A 22,768-nucleotide genomic window follows, 5' to 3' on the forward strand; every position below is an offset into this window, starting at 1 on the left:
GGTTAATGTTAAGTCCAACATACAGTATATTAATATATTTTCATACATTAAAATAAAAAGTTGTATATGTTAACATTATTTCATGCACCATAAAGCAACAATGAACATTGTATTTTTCTAAGTAACTAACATTAAGATTGATAAATGTTGTAAAATATTGTTCATTTTTAGTTCATGATAGCTAATGCATTATCTAATGTTAACGAATGGAACCTTATTGTAAAGTGTTCCCAAAAATTCTGTCATCATTACTTGCCTTTATGTTGTTCCAATCCTGTCTGACTTTCTATCTTCCGTGGAACTCAAAAGGAGATGTTAGGGAGAATGTTAGTTTCAGTCTCAATTCACTTTTAATTTATGAAAAAAAAAAAAAAAAAAAAAAGATGCAGTGACAGTGAATACTGAATGTGACTAACATTCTGCCACAAATCGGTGTTCCTCAGAAGAGAGAAATTCATACGGCTTGAGGGCGAGTGATGATTTACTGTCTTTCTGAACTGTGTTCTTAATCCCCATTAGGTGTAAATGATTATAAAGGTTTTTCTTTTTTTCTTGTCATTATTATTGTCATGGTACAATATATCAGTCATTCAAGACAACCAAAGGTGGTTTGATAAACTGGAGAACTGCATTGCCGACAAGGTGGAGAAGACACTTACATTAGCTGTTCGAATGGTTAGAACAATTTTACAAAGTCAAGGATGGAAATTGCTTACCTTTCCTCTTAATACACTGTTTTGAATTTAAAAAAAGTAACATGAATTTGTGCAGATCCGTTGAGTTTTTTCCAAGGTTGAGGGGCATCCATGTTCTGGTCAGATTATAAACATGAGCGTTCTGAAGAGGTTTTGTTTCTAAGTGAATTTACAAGTTAATTATCAGTAGTAAATCAATCATTAATGCCAACCTTATATAAATATGCTGCCTCAGTTTTTGTTTAAGCTCGGCCGTTCTTTTGTTTCAGAAGATGAAGCGCGAGTACAGTTCATTGTGTGAATGCACACTCACAGGAACAGTTTTATAGTTTTCCATTATATAGTTTTTGACTAAGTTTCCCAAACTTTTCTCCATTCTGACAAAATGAACATCAGTCCAAACTTCCTAATTTTATGATGTAGTTATGTACAAAAAACTAGCATGGTAAAATATATACATCTGAAATAATTATGTAATACAATGTGTTTATGTGTGGGCACTTATACTATAGACAATGCCTTTTCTCTCTCCCTTTCTTGTACATAATTTATAGATGTAATATGACAATAAAATAATAAATATTATCAGTAGTGATGAAGCATATATTCACTATTTGGCTTTGTAAGGCAGTGTTTTACAGTATGTTACTGCTGAACAAACGCATTTGACCTGTAACATTTTAATTAATTTCAGATGGCAAAGGCTTTGAAGAAGGTATCAGTGTGGGAGAAATGTATTAAAATACCGCCATGTAAAGTAACACTTACTAAACTTCAGCACTATTTTACACTGAGTGGAAAGTTTTCATTTATATTATAAATGTTAAAAACTATCGGCCAATTAATTGGCTATCAGTCTGTTTTCCCACCTTAGTTATTGGTATCGGCAAAACCCACTATCAGTCGACCTCTAATGGAGTGTAGATTGATATGAAAAAAAAAAAATAGAAAGCATTTTAGCATAAATTAACATTAAACAGTGACACCAATGACATTTAAATGAACCATGTGAAAAAAAGTTAGTTAAAATGTAAATAACTTTTTCAACATGGCAGGAAAATCACTTTATGCCCATTTGAGCAGCTTCTTCCTCTGAACTTTGACCTTGAAAGTTATTTCCTAGAAATTTTTGTATTTTTAAAATACAAGCTTTTACCATTGATAACACCAATGAGATGAAATCAAGGCACACATTTTTTGTTTTAATTATTTAAATTATTAATTAGACATTTTGTTTAGCTTTTTTGCACACTTGTTAAGTCTAGCACTAATTCTTGACCTGAGAAAACAAAAATGAGTAAACGTCATAGAAGCCCTGGAGCCGATTTGGCCGGTGAAGTGAAAGAAATTCGGCATGAACTGATGAACGTGTCAGCAATGCTGACAAAAGGCCATTGCTGACTTGGAGGATCTTCCTGTAGAGCGTCGATCGATCACTGCCATGGAGACTAAATTCACTGAGATGGTTACAAGAGTGGGGGATGACGAGAAACGGATCAGTTACCTGGAGACATCGGAAAGGGAATTAGCTGCTAATCCACTAGCGATCAAAGTGGATTTGGAGTGCGTCTGGGAGAAGTTGTACGATTTGGAGGGAGCAGAGGGTCAGAATATGGTGGAATTCCTGGATGGGCTCTTTATGAATCTGCTTGACATAACAGGCCATAAGCTGCAAATCAAGTGAGCTCACAGGGTCCTGGCTCGGTGATCCGTTGAGAGAGAAAGGCCCTGACCAATTGTGGCCAAATTTCTGAGATCATCCGATAAAGATCTCGTGTTAAGCGAGGCGAGGAGTAAAGGAAGGCTTTCTTGGAAGAACCACAGAATTTTCTTGTTCCCAGACTTTGCGAATTCGACAAGATAAACATGATCGATTCAAGGGATGCAAGAAACTATTACATCAACGGAAAGTCGCTTTTGCACTGATACTCCCGGCCAAATTGAGAACAGATGCTGAGGATAGACACAAAATATTTACATGTCCCCAGAAAGCCATGTCCTTCATAAAGGCAATGGACTTAGTAAGTTATTTTGTGGTACTCACGTTGCAGCCAAGTGAGCCTGAATGAACGTTCACTTGACCGCCCGAGGAAACTGAGCGCCTTGTTTATTTTTGTGCTGGTTCCGCCTAGAGGCTGGAGTTGCTTTCTGTAGTAGCACTCCTTCGGGACAGTTTTGTGGATGAATCTACAAGTTCTGTGTGTTTATTCTGACTATTGGCTGGAGTTTGTTTTATAGATTATCTTCTGTTGTGAAATTCTGTCTCACAAAATTTGTATAGAAACACCGGACTTCAGCAAACCGACAGCAAAGTTGTCGCGGGGGCTCTCGTAGGCATACATGGACTGTTTGAGTTTAGAGGGATGGATGCCAGTTGGCGCTGTCGTGTGTGGGGTTAATGCGCGCATTTTTCTTTTTTCTGTTTGTTTGGTTCGGGGGGAAGTTTGGGGTTTGATTTTTGCACTAATGTTGGAAGGTGGTCTTTATAATTTAATTTTTGACACACAATCTATTTTTTTTAATATGTCAAACATTAATATGAGTGGATTGTCTCTCTCCACATGGAATGTGAATGGGTTGGGGCACCCCATAAAAAGAAGGAAAATTATTTCTTTTCTTAAATGTAAGAAATATGATATAGTGTTTCTTCAAGAAATGCATCTTTCCATATCTTTGGGAAGATATGGGGTGGACATGTTTTCTTTAGTGCTGGCTCAAGGAAGAGCAGGGGAGTCATTACACTGATAAGTAAGCATCTACAATTTAAGTTAGGAAGAGTCATTATTGTTTTAGCAGAAATTCAGGGGCAAAGGTTGATTTTGGCTAATATTTACGCACCTAACGCTGATGATCAGGGCTTTTTTATAGATCTTGAAGGGATGTTGCCAGCTGCTGGCACCCCTCATGATATAAAATTGGGAGGAGACTTTAATCTTTTGATGGACTCAGTCCTTGATCATAGTGAAGCAAAAATGTGTAAGCCCCCTAGAGCAACACTGATGCGTCACAGGATGCGTAAGAATCTTGGTTTTACAGATATTTGGAGACTTTTGAATCCATCTGCTAGGGACTATACATTTTTTTTCATCTGTCCATAAGATTTATTCTAGAATAGATTGATTGCTCAATTGGAAACATCTTAGTCTCAGATCACACCCTGGTGAGTTTAGAGGTGTTGCCATATATGGAGAAAAATAAATCATATAGTTGGCGCTTTTATGTATCCCTTTTGCAAAATCCTGAATTTCAACAAATGTTAAAGGCTGAAATTAATGTTTATATGGAGACCAACTGGTCATCAGTAACCTCTGTGGGCATGGCTTGGGAGGCACTTAAGGCGGTTCTTAGGGGCCAGATCATACAGTATGCCTCATTCACCAAAAAATCCAAAGCAAGAGAGCTCGAAGTTGGAAGGAAATATTAAAAGCAAGGCATTAAGTATTTGGGCATTTTATACCCAGCAAATTTGTGTGATTTAGTTAGTTAATTTTGACTCCTTAATAAAAAGGTTTGAGCGATGTGGGCAGGTGGGCTTCATTACATTTATCTATGATTGTGAAGGTTAATGTTATTAAAATGAATTGTATTCCAAAATTCAACTACCTGCTACAATCTCTCCCTGTAAATGTTTTATGGACAAAAGTGTCCAGAGTGTTTAAATCGGACATTTAAATAAATGTTGCCTTGAGCATATTGCTGAACCCAAAATTACGTATAAGTCCCCTTTCTGCTGGTCAGAGTGGATTGTGAGGGAGGTTAATATGCTCGGTGACCTATATGAGAGTGGAATGTTGAGATCCTTTGAAAATATAGTTCGACATTTTAGGATTCCCAGATCTCAGTTCTTTAGGTATGTACAACTGCGCCACCTGCTCTGTACTATTTCTGGGAGTAGCGCACCTCCCCCCCCCACCTGCTGGCATGCCAATCAGAAGATGGAGACACAACCCATGTTTTTTGGTGGTGTGTTAAGATCCAAGAATTTTGGTTGAGGGTTCAGAGTTTTATGTGTGATGTATTGGTAACTCAAATTTCATTTTGCCCCAGACTCTGTATTCTAGGCGATGGGACGGTTATTAATATACGGGATGGGTACATAAAGAATTGGGTCCTGGCTGGTCTTATGATTGGTGGATAGGTCTTCCTTAGGGGATAGAAGTCGGCTGGAGCGCCCTTTTGGGAGTGGTGCATGGAGTTGGGCAGGGTGGCGGCATTTTAGGGGATGATATATAGAAGGTTGGGCAACATGGGTTTATTTAATAAAAAAAATGAGGCAGTTATTTGGAATTTTTGGAAGGCTATCAGGGGGAGACAGTGGAGGGAGATAGACAATGTTAAATGTGTGTGTGCATTCTTATTGGTTTTTTATCATTTCCCCCCCCAAAATACTTTGTTGATTTATTGATGTTTAAGACCACTGAGGTGCATGTTTGTGTCAGGTGGGGGGTAATGTTCGGAGGGAAGAGTTTTTAGTTCATATAATTTGATTCCATATTTTCTGTCATGTTTATTTAATCTGTGACTGGAATCAATAAATACTGTTAATAACAAAAAATAATAAAATACATAAATAATAATAAAGAAGATAAATAAAAATGGTGAAAGTGATACCATATGAAAAGTTTTATAGAAGGCCTGGTGACAATAATTGCAGTTACTATAGTATTTTAGCAGAAAATCTTGGTTGTCATGGTTAAATGTTTAAACATTTGTGAATAATGGTTTCAACAGAACAGATAAGATTAATAAATTGGTGTCAAGCAGACCATTATTTGTCATACTTATGCCTTTAAATTACATTTAACTATAAAAATGTAACAGTTCAGAGCGATCGTTTGAAAGCAACTAACTTTTCCCAATATGACAGACAGTACTCGCGTATTTCTCATCTTCACCGCTTCATCAATTCTTAACCATTTCCCTTACTTGAACTTTTGTCTCGTTCCGACAGAATTTTTGCGGCATTCTCTCAACTTGTGGGTGTCGCGTGAGGGGATGTTGCCTTTTTTAGAGTGACTCAATACTTAAAACTTGCCCACGTAATGCTTTGTTGGCAATCCTCGATCTTTCTGATCATTTGTAATCGTTCTGTTTGGCGATTGTGCACGGTAATCATTGGCCGCATCACTTCTGCTTCTCTTGATATCGCAGAGAGAGAGAGTGAGTCTATCAAATTATATTGTGGAACACAATATAACAGTACCGGCCAGTGCAACGGAGTGGAAGAGTGCACTGAACAAATCGTATTTCCTCTTAACAATTTCACTTACTCTTACACATACACTACCAGTCAAAACTTTTGAAACACTTGACTGAAATGTTTCTCAATCTTAAAAATCTTTTGATCTGAAGGTGTATGCTTAAATGTTTGAAATTAATTTTGAAGACAAAAATATAATTGTGCCACCATATTAATTTATTTCACTACAAAACTAAAAATTAATTAAAAAAAAATAAAAAATGTTTTTGAAATTGATGACTTGGACCAAATAATAAAGAAAAGCAGCCAATAAGTGCCCAACATAGATGGGAACTCCTTCAATACTGTTTAAAAAGCATCCCAGGGTGATACCTCAAGAAGTTGGTTGAGAAAATGTCAAGTGTACATGTCTGCAAATTCTAGGCAAAGGATGACTACTTTGAAGATGCTAAAATATAACACAGTTTTGATTTATTTTGGATTTTGTTTAGTCACAACATAATTCCCATAGTTCCATTTATGTTATTCCATAGTTTTGATGACTTTACTATTATTCTAAAATGAGTGTTTCAAAACTTTTGACCAGTAGTGTATATTCAAATTTGTCGCGGTCCAACATGTAAGGCTATGCGACCCATAGTTTAAGAAATGCTGACCTAGAGCAGTGGTTCACAACTGGTTTTGCTATGGGAACCAGATTTTACATTGGACATCAAGTGTCACTGTAAAAAACAACCTGTATTTTATGTATCCTTGTCTTGCTTTTTTTTTTTTATTTTTATCTTGCATAGTTTTGTTCATGGTTTTCAAGTATAAATGCATGTATCAATTGACATATCAATTGCACCACAAAAATAACCCACTGCAGATGAGAAGACTTTTGTGCACAAAGTGCTGAATGTGAGATTATTATTACATTTGCCTCTGCAGTCCTAAATTTCACTTGGGTGACCGTTAGGGTTGCAGCGGTATACCGGTTTCACAGTATACCACGGTATGAAAATTGACGGTTTTCATACCCTGTACATTTGCTTATCTACGGTATTGAGAAAAAAAAACGCAACCGGACAGAGAATCTCACCTGTGCGTGCACATCTCCTTTCCTCCTCGACTGCCTGTCAGACCCGTCAATTTCCGCCACACATACACATGCAGTGGAGAAAATGTCAGAGAGAGGCGAGGAGAGGGGGTCTGACATAACTGAGTGTGCGTGTGAGTTAAAGCAGTGTTTCTCAACTGGTGGGTTGTGACCCAAAAGTGAGTCGCAGGTCTATTCGGACTGGGTCGCAGACAGCAGGGAAAGAACAATGCCATGGTTCTCCCATTGAAGATATTTCGGCGGCCGCCCAAGTGATAGCCTACTTAGGACTGCCGAGGCAGATTTAATGATAATCTCGCAATCAGCTAAAGGCTACTCATCTGCACTTTAGCACGAGTGTAACGGAACCAGCTCGCTATCATGATCTGCTCTTCTCTCTGACGTGCGCGTGCAACAACCGGGCTTCCCTCGATATTGCGGAGCACAGACCTCAAATCTGATGTGACCAATTTCAATTCTAGTGAGACTTTTCTAGTTTAGAAGTCTAGCCTAGCGTTACGGAGGAAGTCAAGTCGAACCTCTCAAACAGTAGGCAGTCCTGACATGCCAAACAGCACTGAGGAGGAAAAGAGCAACACTGTGTTATGCGCAATTTTTTTTTCATTATACATCATCACCTTTACAAAGTTGTTTCACGATTATATGAGTAAAAGTAACTGTTATATTTTGATCAAAATGTTAGTTTCCTATGAAATAATCTAAAAGGTAGAAACTATTAGACCACATTTTATTTCAACGGTGGCAGTTGTAGTTAAATTTTCAAGATGTTTTTCAGCTAGTACTTATTTTTTCATAAATACTACATTATTATTATTATTACTATTATTTAAGACTAGCTACACTGACCTAACCATGGTAATGAGGAGCCTTTCCTCCTGTGTAATATGTATGTTCTGTTTGAAATTAGGTTTGAGATTAGGAAACAAATGGGTTAATAATGGGCTCATATAAGTAAATATGCTCTTCAATTTTTAAAAGGGGGGAGAGAAAACTTCCAGTTGCATTTGATGTTGACGTCAACAACAAAAATAATGTCACTTGATGCATGTCCTTTTTTGGATTTTTCCCCCTTTTTCACCCAATTTGGAATGCCCAATTCCCAGTGCGCTTTTAAGTCCTCGTGGTCGCGTAGTGATTTGCCTCAATCCGGGTGGCAGAGGATGAATCCCAGTTGCCTCTGCGTCTGAGACCATCAACCCACGCATCTTATCACGTGGCTTGTTGAGCGCGTTGCCACGGAGACATAGCGCGTGTGGAGGCTTCACGCCATCCACCGCGGCATTCGCGCTCAACTCACCACGTGCCCCACCGAGAACGAACCACATTATAGCGACCACGAGGATGTTACCCCATGTGACTCTACCCTCCTTAGCAACCGGGCCAATTTGGTTGCTTAGGAGGCCTAGCTGGAGTCACTCAGCACGCCCTGGGATTCGAACTAGCAAACTCCAGGTATGGTAGCCAGCATCTTATACCACTGGGTCACCACTTGATTTCCAATGTAAAATCTGGGTCCTGAAGCAAAACCAGTTGAGAACCACTCAGTTAAAGGTACAGACAGGAGCAGTCTGGCTGTGCTGTCGTGCACCTACAGTATATGTTAATTGTTAATGATCATAGGACATTACTTTAAAAACTTACAAACCTGATGTTATTTTTCATTTAGTAGTTAATTTAACATGCTATGCTAAAATGTAAACTAACATGCTTTAGTTATATGACATGTTATAGTTACATGCTATTTTTTATCATGTATATAATTCAGTTTATTATTATAATTCTGTTAGCTTTCTTAATCTATTTATTTTATTTTCAAAAGAGAGACTTTTTTTTTACACATACTTCTATTTAAAAAATGGTTTCAAGTTTCAATTATAATAAAGCATTTGTTCAACCAAAAAAAAAAAAAACAAAAAAAAAACTTGTTTTCACTCCTTTAAGGGTCACTGTAACTGATAATAATAATTGTGTAATACCGTATACCGTGATATTTTCTGAGACGGTTATCGTTCCGTGAAAATCTCATACCGTTGCAACCCTAGTGGCCGCAGAAAAACTTTAAAAGGGAGAACCATGGCATTGTTTTTCTCTGCTGTCCGCGACCCAGTCCAAATAGACCTGCGACCCATTTGTGGGTCATGACCCACCAATTGAGAAGCACTGATTAGAGCATTGCCAATGGATAATATATTATTATACACAACCATTTTAATGGGACTTATCCACTGCACGGTACGGCTTGACTCGACTCTGCTCTGCTCGCTTTTTGGGGGTTTTCTATTGTGGATAATATCTGGTCGAGGTTCCAAGCGAGCAGAGCCGATACTAAATGTGATGTCAAAACCCTGTAGATCACTGATTGGTCAGAGAGAATCTATAAGCTAGAAGGCAGGTTAGCTTACCCTCATGCATCATCTTTGAGCTAACACAGTGATGTCCTTGTCTGCGCTTTGGTGTATGATTTCCCAAACACTCCTGTTTGGTATTTTGTCTTGCTGCTGTCAGCCTCTTTTGAAACAGAGTTTGTCGTCTTGCTGTGAAAAACAGCCACATGCCGAGAGTTAAGAACACCATTCCTTCGATATCCTCCATTGCTCCTTTGTTGTGTGTTTTTGTCACGTTAAAGATGCTGTCATGGCAGTAGAGGCGGCGCAACTATGATGATCAGCCTATAATCCCACCCACGTTGAGGCGGCACTAAACTGCAGTGGAATAGCAAGCTCAGAAAAGTAAAGCGAGCAGAGTCGAGTCGAACCGTAATGTGCAGTGGAAAAGTGCCAGAAGTTAATTTTTTAGTAAATATTGTGTAAAATAAGTTTCATTTCAGCAAATTTTTTTTTTTTTTTTTTGTACATCTCTTCTGCCATCATGAAATTGTAGTACCAGTACCAATTATAGATATTGGATCAACCATTGGAAAAACCCATCAGTCAACTAAACATATGCAAGTCTAGTCGACTAAACGGCTCTGATGCTACTAGTAGACACTGAAATTACTAGTCTTTAATATTTTTCCCCATTAAAATGTTCACATTTTCGTACACATTTACGTTTGGCTTTATATTTTTACAGAGGCTGCACATAAATTACTGTCATATTAATTATTTAAAATGTGTAACAATAATACAATAGACTTTTTTCACCTCAGGCTGCGCATGTTTCTTCCCTCTTTCACTCGCGGCGCACACAGGAAAATCCTCCTCTTACTAGACAAGCAAACTCAACAAAGTAGATATAAAATCACTTCGGTGGTGGGGCGAGAAGCAGATTTCCGAAATGTTGGGTTACAAGTCGCTATGGATGTTTTCACATTTGAGTCTTCTGTAAATCTGTGCATGATTGCAAGTTATTTTTCCGCTGAGCGGACTTTTTCAAGCACAGGATAGTCACCTCAGAGTCAAGTCCCAGCTTTCACTGGACCATGTTGATGTGTTAATTTTGCTTATCAAAAAAAATGTATGCTTTGAGTAAGTAGCCTAGAAAATGACTGTTTTAGTCAAGGAATGCCATTTTTTTTAATCTGCTGATTAAAAAGGCTATTTTCAACAAGGTGCCGACTGCTTATCGGGTTAAACCATTTTTTTGTGTGCACATCATGTTTAGAATATATTAGATTTATTGTAGGGTACATCACAGGCCTATTTTTTTTAATCCTATACTATAGCTTTTTTTTTTTACATCGTAACTGTTATTGGTTAACATTTTTTACAGAACAGCAGTCATATCAGATCAATGGCTATTGCGCGACTGCACGTTGTGAAATACGTGCACCTTTTCAGTGCATTTTTTCTCTCTCATAGATTTGGCTTAGTCTACCTGTTAATTATTTTCAACAATGTCCTGACTGTTTTAATCTGTTAAATAACTTTTACTTGGTGATTTCCATTTAGAACACTCTGTTAGGATTGCTCTATTGGTCCTGCACTATTCATTAAATTGTTTTCAATAAATAAATCTGTATTCACTAATTTATTTATCATGTATATTATGTTCTATATTTAATGAGTAATGATCATAAGGCGAGCACATCGCAGATAAATGCCCTTTTTCGGTGGAATTTAGCATTGGAATTGTAATAGATTAAGTATTTTAAATGGGTCGCGTAAACAATTTTTTTTTACAGTTTTCTGAAGGTTGGTTTATTTTTAGATTAGTCGACTCCAAAATTTTCATTTAAACATCAGTCAAATTTGCCGTTCTGCACATCCCTACAGTCAACCACTACAAACTGTAATAATCATTGTATATATTAGGGGTGTAACGGTTCGAATTTCTCATAGTTCGGTTTATATCATGGTTTTAGGGTCACAGTTTCGGTACAGTTCAGTATTTGCTTTGTTCAGAAAAAAATATTACTCCCAAATCCAAAGAATGATCTATTTGGTAAACACTTCATCAGGTTTTCCCTTAAATAACAATCATTGTTTTACCATTGCATTTGTAGTAAAATCATAGTAACCACACTATAAACATGGTTACTGTCATGTTTAAAATATATAGTAAAATCATGGTTACAAAATAGAAACTACAGTATTATTGTTATAAAACCATGGTTAATTGTATCAAAACCATAATTTCTGTTCAGAAAACCATGGTGACAGCAGTCATTATTACGACAATATTACTATAGTAAAACCATGGTTAATTTTCGTCAGGGTCCTTAACTAAAAAAAACCAAACATTTTCTCTAATTACTAAATCAACATTTTAATGTAATACCTGCACTAATATGCTAGATGCATCAACATGAATGCACTTCAAATTAATCTCAACATATATTCAATATTCGGAAGCTGTACATCAATATAAATAGCAAGGAATAACCTTGCAATTAAAATGCATACAAGAAGGGATGTTGTGATAATGCTACTCAAGTATTTTAATCATATGTGGAAATCCCACATGAACACCCCAATCGCTTTAGTTATTGTTTCATGTCTGTCCGAATTAACGCTGGAAGGGAGTGTGTGCCGTTTTGGTTCACCTGCGGATCTTTACCTGGGTGATGTCGGTGTAAAAGATTTATCATGTATCAATGTATTACTATAACGGCATCTTAATGCCATTAATCAAAGCGCATTATTGACGCTCGTGATAGATTACAGCCGTACGAGGAAACGAGAACTTATGTGCACGTTTTAAATAAACCCTCATGCGCATTACTGAAATGTACTACCAGTATACGGCACTCATGTTGAGTGATGTCTGCAAACAATGCCCGTTTTATAAATGTCTTTTGACCATCACTGTTATAATTGACTGCAAAAAGAAAATGTTCCCAGAAAGGAGAAACGCAGGGGGCTTCTCTATCAGCGGCTTGTTTTCTCCACTTGCCATTTTCAACTACACACAACGCTTGCAGAACAGTGATGTCATCAAGTTGACCCACGTGAAACACAGGCGGATCGTATCCATCTTCAGATCCATTCAGGTGCATTAGCGGAGGTTGTAACTGTGTCTGTTTGACGCTTTGTTTTCTTCACCAAAATTTTTGCTCCAGATGCGTCAATAAACTTGGAGAACCGACCGCGGTGCCAATGCTTCCCGAACCGTGGGTGGCGAACCGTATGGTTCATTTTTTTACCGAGAACCGTTACACTCCTAGTATATATACTTTAAATAAATATGTATTAATCTGTGATTATTTTAAGCAGGTTGTAGACTTAAAAATAGAAAAAGTTTGTTGTTGTACAGTCAGGCAAATCTCTCATGTACTTAGTAGCATTCAAGGAAAGGAATTAGAGTAAATGTTACTGACAACTATCCTTATATGCAAATGATAGGAAGTTATTGTGATCTTACCCATCTGGTCCAGCTCTATAGTATGACATTTTACATTCAGCTCTTTAAACAGTTCCTTCACCTGAAATGAAAGAAAAGCCAACATGTAAGTTACACAGTAGAATACACATTTTAAAAATGATATGTAATAAATCAAATCAGAATATACTCCCTTTGTTACCCTGTGATCAAACACCATAGATGAAATTGAATCACAATTAAATCTGTGTTATCACAAATTCAAAGCTTTAAATTAGGGCTGACATTATATATGTATACACACACACACACACACACCATTCAGTGAAAATCCCAGGAGATCAGCGGTTACAGAAATACTCAAACCAGCCCGTCTGGCACCAACAATCATCCATGCGATTATCTAATCAGCCAATCGCGTGGCAGTAGTGCAGTGCATAAAATTATGCAGATATGGGTCAGGAGCTTCAGTTAATGTTTACATCAACCATCAGAATGGGGAACATTTTTTATCTCAGTGATTTGGACCGTGGCATGATTGTTGGTGCCAGATGGGCTGGTTTGAGTATTTCTGTAACTGCTGATCTCCTGGGATTTTCACGCACAACAGTCTCTAGAATTTACTCAGAATTGTGCCAAAAACAAAAAACATCCAGTGCGGCAGTTCTGTGGACGGAAACGTGTTGTTGATGAGAGAGGTCAACGGAGAATGGCCAGACTGGTTCGAACTGACAAAGTCTACGGTAACTCAGATAACCATTCTGTACAACTGTGGTGAGAAGAATATCATCTCAGAATGCTATTCTGAGATGCGGGGTGGCACTGTTTTGGTGGCACGAGGGGGAACTACATAATATTAGGCAGGTGGTTTTAATGTTGTGGCTAATCAGTGTATATTACAGCGTCTTGCAGTCTTGTCACCCGATCAATGAAAAAAAAATCTCGTCTCTCTCAAATCTCCACTCACTCGAGTCTCTCTCCTGTTTTTGATCATGCGCGTCACACATAAAACCAGTCTTTACTCACGCAGCGTCAAACATGAGATGAATATCATTAAATTTAGCTTTGCTGGCCGGCAAAAAAATTTCAATGAATGAAAACCCTGACTGTTGAAGTGATAGAAAGCATTTGAATTATCCATCAGTGTTTTTAAAATTTGCTAAAAAACAGACAATGTTCAGTTACCACAACCTCTGATGTAATATGTAAGTAGCGTTTTGCATTTTGCATGGGAAACTTTGATCGGATCTTTAGCAGATCACAGTGGAGACACATTAGACTGCAAGGTGTAAATACAATCCAGCTACAGAATATCCAGCTACTATCCGGATATGAAACGCATTTTAATGCAAGGTGTAAATGGGGCCTTGGACTTTCTATTATCTATTAAACTGTGGCAGATGTCTTTAGGGTACTATTTTTCATAAATAATTTTCAGCAAAATAAATATTTTCATAAATGTTTTTCATAAATTCAGCAAGACTAGTAATAACATTCTGACTGTTCCCATTATAAAAAAATAAAATTAAAATACCTTTCATCAGGCCATTAATAAATTAAGTAATCTTTAGGAAAATCTGAAGGCATACAAGGGCAAAAGATAGATATTAAACAGGAAAGGGAAACTTTGTCCATGGTTTGTCGATAAGTCTTGGATGTCCAGATTTTAAACCCCTTAATGAACTTGCCCTTAAATTTACAGTGCAATGCCATATAAGCACAGGTAAGACCAAAGATGGCTCCTCATTTCTGTTGTTAGGTCAATGGAGCTAGTCTTTCAAAAATAAAAAATAAAATAATAATAATAATAATTTTGAAATAAGGCATTAATTTAATTAGGTTTAGCTTGATTTCACAAAGCAACTTAAAAATAATTCTGTATTGAATTCAAAAGGCTCCATTTACTAAGTAATGCGTTTTGCCGAGATGATAAATTGGCCGGTATTCAGAATTTTTTAATTATCAGTCAATTCATTTTCACGTTTTGCCTAAGGATGTCAATTTTCAGACATTTTCATAATCGATCGTCGTGATCAATTAATCGTTAACGCAAAACGCACGTGGAGGACTCCAAATAATATGTGTATGTAGCCAACTGTTTAAATATAATTTAAATTATTACACTTGCAAGTACTGGCATTATACTCAAAATATTCTTAGTTCAGTGCATTTTAATACATTTAGGCAATGTTTACCAGGAATTTAGTTACTGTTAATGAATTACTGTTAGTAATATCTTGTAAACAAGATATATAACTAATTTACATATTTTAGTTCATTAAAACTTCACGTTGTGGATCATGGGATATTTCGGACCTTTGGACATATTTTTTATTTGAAATTAAATCATAATACGCTTCGTAATCACAGTAGCCTACATAAAGTATATCATGTGTGCTAGTGAGATGTCAGCTGAATGTGCTTTCCCGGCGACCACTGACTAAATTGTAGGTTGGGATGAAACAAGACGACCAGCAGATCAACTGTGCTTTTTTCATGTTGTACTCTAACACACTATCACGGTGTATGAAGAAAACAATGTTCATTTACAGAGAAACGCTTCAACACTGATTACGTTGAGCCCGCTTCATCTTCATCTCTACAGTTCTTCTCTGACACGGACCAGAAATGACTTGCAGCACGCAAGCGCCCTCTTGTGGCAGATGACAGTATAGACAGCCTTCAAGTCTGCTGGCCTGGTTACTGAACGCATGTGTCCTGAAATTAATTAATCGACAACTGATAAGCTTTATCGATTAAATTATTAATGACGATTAATCCACTATCAATTAATCATTAACCATCCTAGCTTGGTCGATTTGTTTCTCAAGGTCACGACGGCACAGAGAATCACCTGGATGCACGTGAAGGAGCAGTCTGAGACATGTAAATGACCAATCACAGTTAGTTTTGACATTACGTGCCATTGTGTTACTACAGTAACAGACTGAGATGATAAATTGGCCGGTATTCAGAATTTTTTTAATTATCAGTCAATTCGTTTCCCCGTTTTGCCTAGGGATGTCAATTTTCAGACATTTTCATAATCGATCGTCGTGATCGATTAACAGTCTCATTTAAACGGTCCAAGTATCAGAGCCACGACAGACACTTACAAGCTCATAATGTTAAAGCTCAACAGTTCCCTGTAACTTTTAACTGTCTTGTCTAATGATAAAAAGGCAAATAACAATAAAACTTCTTTCATTTACTGTCTGCAAATATGTGGATATCATTTAAACAGCAGTAATTTACGAACTGCATGAAAATACAGCATTTTTTTCCTGTCGAGAGCTCATAATATCTTCCTCTGAAGCATCTATCAGCCAGGACCAAACCTCAGTTCCTCTGATTTACAAATGTTACATGATTGCCAGTCCATGACAATCCAATCAGGGCCGTGTAAACCGTATGCTACTCGCTGGATTCACACGAGTGCATGAGAGAAACTTCAATGTAAAAGCGCTTCACATGCGCTATAAGTAAACGTCATATTCACTGTACTCTGTATGTAAAATAGCTTAGATTCTGTCTTTTGTGAGAAAACGCTATTGTTAATGTGCAATTGCCATCCATGGTTGCTAGTCTACTGTGTGCTCTTGTTATTTCCTTCATCCTAATATATTACAACATTTCTTTGTGCAAATAAATTACTAAAATTGGATGACTAACAGAAATCATAAGAAACTGCTTTCTTATTTTTTTAAAGATTCTTTTAAATAAAGTTAAAGTTGTATGAAATTGAGTAAATACAATGCTAAATAAGAGTTTATAAAATTTGTACAAATTTTTGGCATGCTTTTTACTTTATTAAATTGTGTGATATATTGGCATTATATTGGCCTATCAGTCACCCTGCTCTCTGGATATCAGCATCGGCCTTTTAAAACACATATCAGTCGACCTCTAATACTTAGATGGTGAAAAATAACTTCTCCAATGTAAACATGAAATGCAATTAAGTAATTATTAAGAGTGGGTAAAAATTGTTTTTCCAATTAATCGCAATCTTCATTTGAATGATCTCGATATCGATTCTTAAATCCCATGATTGATCTTTCACTCAATGTGCAACGCTCTACTACAATGAGAGGAAATCACTCACATTTGCAACCAAAATTTGCAATATGCGACTAAAGTGAATATATTTGGCAACTGGCTGGTAAATGTTTACATTTCATTCACCAGTAATTGTGTAATTTAGTCATGAAGTGTTCAGCAGAAAGATTCTTTCACAGCGTGTTGAGAGTAAAGTTGTTCCGTGTAACGCGTGTCACAGACGAGATCCACGCAACCCATTTTTCATAGAGTAATGTCTCATTTAATACCCTTTCTGTTCTTTACAGTCAGTTGTTGATCAAAAAATTAATAAATAAATGTATTCCAATCATGCATCGCACAGTTGAGGTAAAGCCATTAGAGTCCTCTCTAGTTGAAGGACAAGACTGAAGGACTGTTTAACACCACCAACTCTAGAAGCATGTGGCAGGGAATTAATATCATCATGGACTTTAAAGGGAATTAAAAACTCCGCCGTGAACACCGCTGCCTCTCTCCCGGATGAGCTAAATAATTTTTATGCACGGTTCGAGGGAAATAACACCACCCTCGCAGAGAGAGCTCTCGTGTCTGAAGCTACAGAGGTTAGTTCACTCCGTCTCTGTAGCGGATGTAACCCGATCCTTCTGACGGGTGAATATCCATAAAGCCGCGGGTCCAGACGGCATTCCGGGCCGCGTCAGAGCATGCGCGAACCAACAGGCTGGTGTTTTTACGGACATTTTCAACCTTTCCCTCTCCTTGTCTGTAGTCCCCATATGCTTTAAAATGTCCACCATTGTGCCTGTACCAAAGCAGTCCAAAATCACTTGATTAAATGACTGGCGTCCTGTTGCTCTGACCCCCCATCATCAGCAAATGCTTTGAGAGACTAATCAGAGATTACTTCTGCTCTGTGCTGCCTCCATCACTGGACCCATTGCAGTTTGCTTACCGCAACAACTGATGATACCATTGCATCTACACTACACACTGCTCTCTCCCACCTGGAAAAAAGGAACACTTGTGTGAGAATGCTGTTTGTAGACTACAGCTCAGCATTCAACACCATAGTGCCCTCCAAGCTTGATGAGAAACTCCGGGCTCTGGACTTAAACAGCTTGCTGTGCAGCTGGATACTGGACTTCCTGTCAAGCAGATGCCAGGTGGTTAGAATGGGCAGTAACATCTCATCACTGACCCTCAACCCTTGAGCACCACAGGGCTGTGTTCTCAGCCCACTCCTGTACTCCCTGTACACACATGACTATGTGGAAACACACAGCTCCAATGCCATCATTATGTTTGCTGATGATACGACGGTGGTAGGTCTGATCACTGACAATGATGAAACAGCCTACAGAGAGGAGGTGCACACTCTGACACGCTGGTGTCAGGAGCACAACCTCTCCCACAACGTCAGTAAGACAAGGAGCTTGTGGTGGACTTCAGGAGAAGAGAAAGAAAACACAGCCCCATCACCATCAATGGAGCACTAGTGGAGAGAGTCAGCAGCTTCAAGTTCCTGGGCGTCCACATCACTGAGGAACTCACATGGTCCATCCACACTGAAGCCGTTGTGAAGAAGGCTCATCAGCACCTCTTCTTCCCGAGACGGCTGAGGAAGTTTGGAATGAACCGCCACATCCTCACACGGTTCTACACCTGCACTGTAGAGAGCATCCTGACTGGCTGCATCTCCGCCTGGTATGGCAATAGCACCGCCCACAACCGCAAAGCCCTGCAAAGGGTGGTGCGAACTGCCAGACACATCATCGGAGATGAGCTTCCCTCCCTCCAGGACATATATATCAGGCAGTGTGTGAAAAAAGCTCGGAGGATCATCAGAAACTCCAGCCACCCGAGCCCTGGGCTGCTCTCACTGCTACCATCAGGCAGGTGGTATCGCAGTATCAGGACCCGCACCAGCTGACTTCATGACAGCTTCTTCCCCCAAGCAATCAGACTTTTGAACTCTTGATCTCTCACAATCAATATACATCAGCACTGCACTTTATTAATCTTATTATCTCACACTGGACTGTCATAAATTATATTCTCTCTTAACAACACACTGGCAACTGACTATCAACCAACAGCCTGAATGTCAATACAGTACAATACAACCTACTGTACATTTTATATATACTATATATACTATTGTTTTATTGTATAATGTGTATTCTATATTGTGTGTATTGTATAATGTACATTGTATGTTATTATTTGTATACTGTGTTGTGTGTAATTATGTGTATATTAGATTTTAAATTGTGTTGTGTAAATTTGATGTTTATTGTAGACTGGTATATGTCTCATCACTGTCATGACTGCTATGTTGCTCGGAACTGCACCCAAGAATTTCACACACTATTGCACTTGTGTATATGGTTGTGTGACAATAAAAGTGATTTGATTTTGATTTGATTTAACGTTAAAGGCGTTGTTTACAGAAATGACGTTTTTTGTTAAAGAGACAGTGCCGGTTTTAGCACGTGTTCAACAAATCAATGTAAATACTTGTAAATAGTACAAGTTATGCAATTTAACAATATGTATGAAAAATAATATGAAATATAATATCTTATTTATTGATTGAATACATTTATTTGTTCGTTTTTATAATGCCAAAATGTGACCAAATTGATGAAAAATAAAATTATTAAAAATTTATATTTTCCTAATGCACCCAGTTAAAAGATCCTCTGTATAATTAACAGCATTAGCTGGGAGATAATTTATATGGGAGCAAAACGGACATTATAACTGAAATAAACCCATATGAATCGATATTGAATCAAATCAAAATCGATTCGAGAGCTTGTTAATCAGAATCGAATTGAATCGGGAAATCTGTATCAATACCCAGCCCTAGTAATTAAGTGATAATTAAATGCAATTTAATAAACCAACTTCGGAGCATGTGAAATGATCATATATGTAATTCACCACAGAAGACCATTTTTAACCAAGGAAAAATGCTGTAATAAAGACCTGTTTTTGTTGTTAAGACACTATTGGCCTTATTTACACATTTTAAGGAGATTCTATAGCATTTTTACAATTTTTAAGGCATTAACAAACATTGGGCCCTCATAAGTACAAAAACCAGACAGGCACACTTTTTGACAGATACATTTCTATAACCTTTCAAGTAATTTTTGATTACTAAATTAGGATTTTTATAGATCATTCTCATTCTGGCATAATTATTCAGACTAGTTTGTTAACAGGTTTGAACCAACTAAAAAAAATTATTTGAAGAAAAAATGACATCACTACGGCAAGTTTAACTCTATACAAGAGCAAGATTTAGCCACTCAAATATTCAGAGCAGATATTATAAACTATAATAACTGGTACCTAATTATGGAGGACCAAATCTGCCTTAATTAAAAAGAAATCAATATATTGGCACAAATAAAGTGTACATAAAAATACATTTTCAGATCTGAAAACCAGTAGGTATTTTAGAACAATTTGAATTGAGTAACAATCTGGTGGGCTGGATTCTTGACTTTTTAACTAATAGGACACAAAGTGTGAAGGTAAATGGCACTCTGTCTGACCAAATGTGCACTTCCACTTCTTGGCAAATTTATTTAAAATTTTGGCAGCTTTGGCCCTCTATACTTAATCACCCTAAAACCCCAAAATATATGGTATTTTGATTAAGCAATTATTAGGCTCATTCATAGACTTTAAGTTTTAAGATATTTTATTGTATTTTGTGCATGTGTGTGTTTTGTGAGGGCATTTCCAGAAAGTTTCTCTCTTTAAATTAAGCAGAATATTTTTACAACATCCTGCCTCTTGCAAACACCTCTGTATTTTATTTTATTTTTTAAATTGGGACACGGTTTATGAACTTTATGAAGTCATATAATATTTATTATTTCATATTTAATGCGTTTATGTTTTTGTAAGGACATTTACAGAATTTGGTATCACAAGAACACACGGAACGGAAACTCTTAATGAACATAGTTTAGAAACACCAAAAGTTTTGGTATGTTTGTTTTAAACAAACATACACTGCATCTGTATATACACTTGTGAGGGCCTCGAACATATGTACTTATTAATTTGACAATTATAACAACTATATTTAACATTTATAATTATGAAAAGCCTTAAAATAAACCGATTTGCATTTGAGACTTTATTTGAGACATTATGGCTCATTTACTAACTTGCCACTTGAGAGGACCACTTAAAATGTAATTACAAGTCACTTTAATTAAGTTATACTGTATTTGTACCGTGTTTGTGAGGACATTGTGAAGGCCCTGTAGTACATACTTGTATTTTTCACTCACCTTCACGCAGTATGGACAGAAGCTCTTACTAAACACCAGCACCTGACTGGAATCGATTAGCTCTTTGATTTTAGATTTGATCAGCTCGCGACCCGCGTCATTCTCGACGGGCGGCATGATGATCAATACCCTATCACTGATCGATATTCCGCGCTCTTCTGCTTCCTGAGGCGATGATTGTGACTAAAGTGAGTCTCGATCTCAATAAAAAATCATGACCTAACAGTAAATGCGTTAAACGGACGCGACCGCTGTGTTTATAATCACTTTATTCATCCTTCTGTGTGTCTCGCGCTGCCGGTGAATGACGCTCCGCCGAGCGCGCGCCTTTTACATAAGACCAAAGTGAGACTGACCCACCAGCGCCTGACTGAAAATCAACAGACATTTGCACTTATTATAAACATTATCGAAGGTTTCTTAATTATGCATACTTTTTTTTTACTATTATAATGTGTAATGTAAGTTAATCGTGGAAGGTAAATCCAAAATATCTCAAAAGATAACTCAAATTGCTCTTCAAAGGAGCATCAGGAAATTTCTGTTTACATCTAACTTTGACTTAAAAGACTTTACCATTGTTGAAAGCATTAGGCGTTATCAAGCCTTATATATATATATATATATATATATATATATATATATATATATATAGAATGTAAGATAAACATGGAAAGAAAACAACTGAAGAAAATTTAGATGAGCTCAAACAATCAACAGGCAATATTTGTACAATCCTGAACGAGCAGACATCCACCTGGTTGCATTGGGAAGACCGATTCAGAGAGGCGAATCGGTTCGTCCGGACGGTTCGTTTCATTAAAAAGGGTTTAAAAACGACTCACACGATTCATACCTAAAAGGTGTTCTCAGAAGTTCCAGCGCGGCATTATACGTTTGTTTTCTTGTGTAGTAAAAAACAAAAGCTGTTTATCACAGTATTTTCACTATTAGCTCAGATAGATTGCATCCAACATTAGGCTATTGTTAACAACATTGTCGCTAAATAATCTCTTGTTGTAGTCCCAAAACCCAGAAGAGAATGATAATTTCCAAACCATGGATTCAGTGACTTTGATGGGTTCCCTGTGGATTTCCCTGTGGGTTTTTATAATGTCAGTTTTGGAATTAGCCTGTGAGTAAATAGTTTGTGGTAAACATTACTTTAAGATATGTGGACATTTTGTTCTAGAACATAAATTAAACACAATCATACCCCCAAAAGTATGTCGCTAACAAGTTGCTATACAACGGTTTTCCGTTTCTTCAGTCACTTTTACACACATGATTGTGGTATTTGTAGTCTTTATCTAGCAACTCGTTAGCTACATAATTCAAAAACAAAACAAAAAAACTCACTTCAAAATTCACGTTTGAGGTATCACTAACCTAGCTTCCGTCCTCTTTTCGCGCTGTTTTGTTATCGACAATGTGAAAATGTGTTAAAAAAAAATAAAAATAGCGAAATTTGCCATCTTCTGCTTGTTTCCATTCAGATGGCCTTTTATCTATAAAAATGGTGTGCGTGAAGCCGTCGTGCTTTAAAAAAAATAGTTTGTTGCATAAGTTTTGGTTTATCGCAAAATAAATCTGCCCTAAAGCCGTTTCCATACAGAAATGTGTGTATATCGCTAATTGTGTACCTTTTACCTCCCAA

At 37.2% G+C, this 22,768-nt stretch overlaps 1 protein-coding gene across 1 annotated transcript in view; it reads right to left on the bottom strand.

Annotated features, from left to right (window-relative positions):
• Positions 1-21,422, bottom strand: part of LOC127448673 (thioredoxin reductase 1, cytoplasmic-like) — a 75,706-nt gene extending 54,284 nt beyond the window's left edge. The window contains exons 1-2 of the mRNA XM_051711390.1: positions 21,112-21,422; positions 12,797-12,857 (exon numbers count right to left, since the gene is read on the bottom strand). Coding sequence (XP_051567350.1) covers positions 12,797-12,857; positions 21,112-21,228 — 178 coding nt within the window. The 5' untranslated portion in view covers positions 21,229-21,422. The remainder of the gene's footprint in view (positions 1-12,796; positions 12,858-21,111) is intronic.
• Between the last annotated feature and the right edge of the window lie 1,346 nt (positions 21,423-22,768).

This window comes from Myxocyprinus asiaticus, chromosome 12 (genome assembly GCF_019703515.2).
Source record: "Myxocyprinus asiaticus isolate MX2 ecotype Aquarium Trade chromosome 12, UBuf_Myxa_2, whole genome shotgun sequence".
NCBI classification, from domain to species: domain Eukaryota; kingdom Metazoa; phylum Chordata; class Actinopteri; order Cypriniformes; family Catostomidae; genus Myxocyprinus; species Myxocyprinus asiaticus.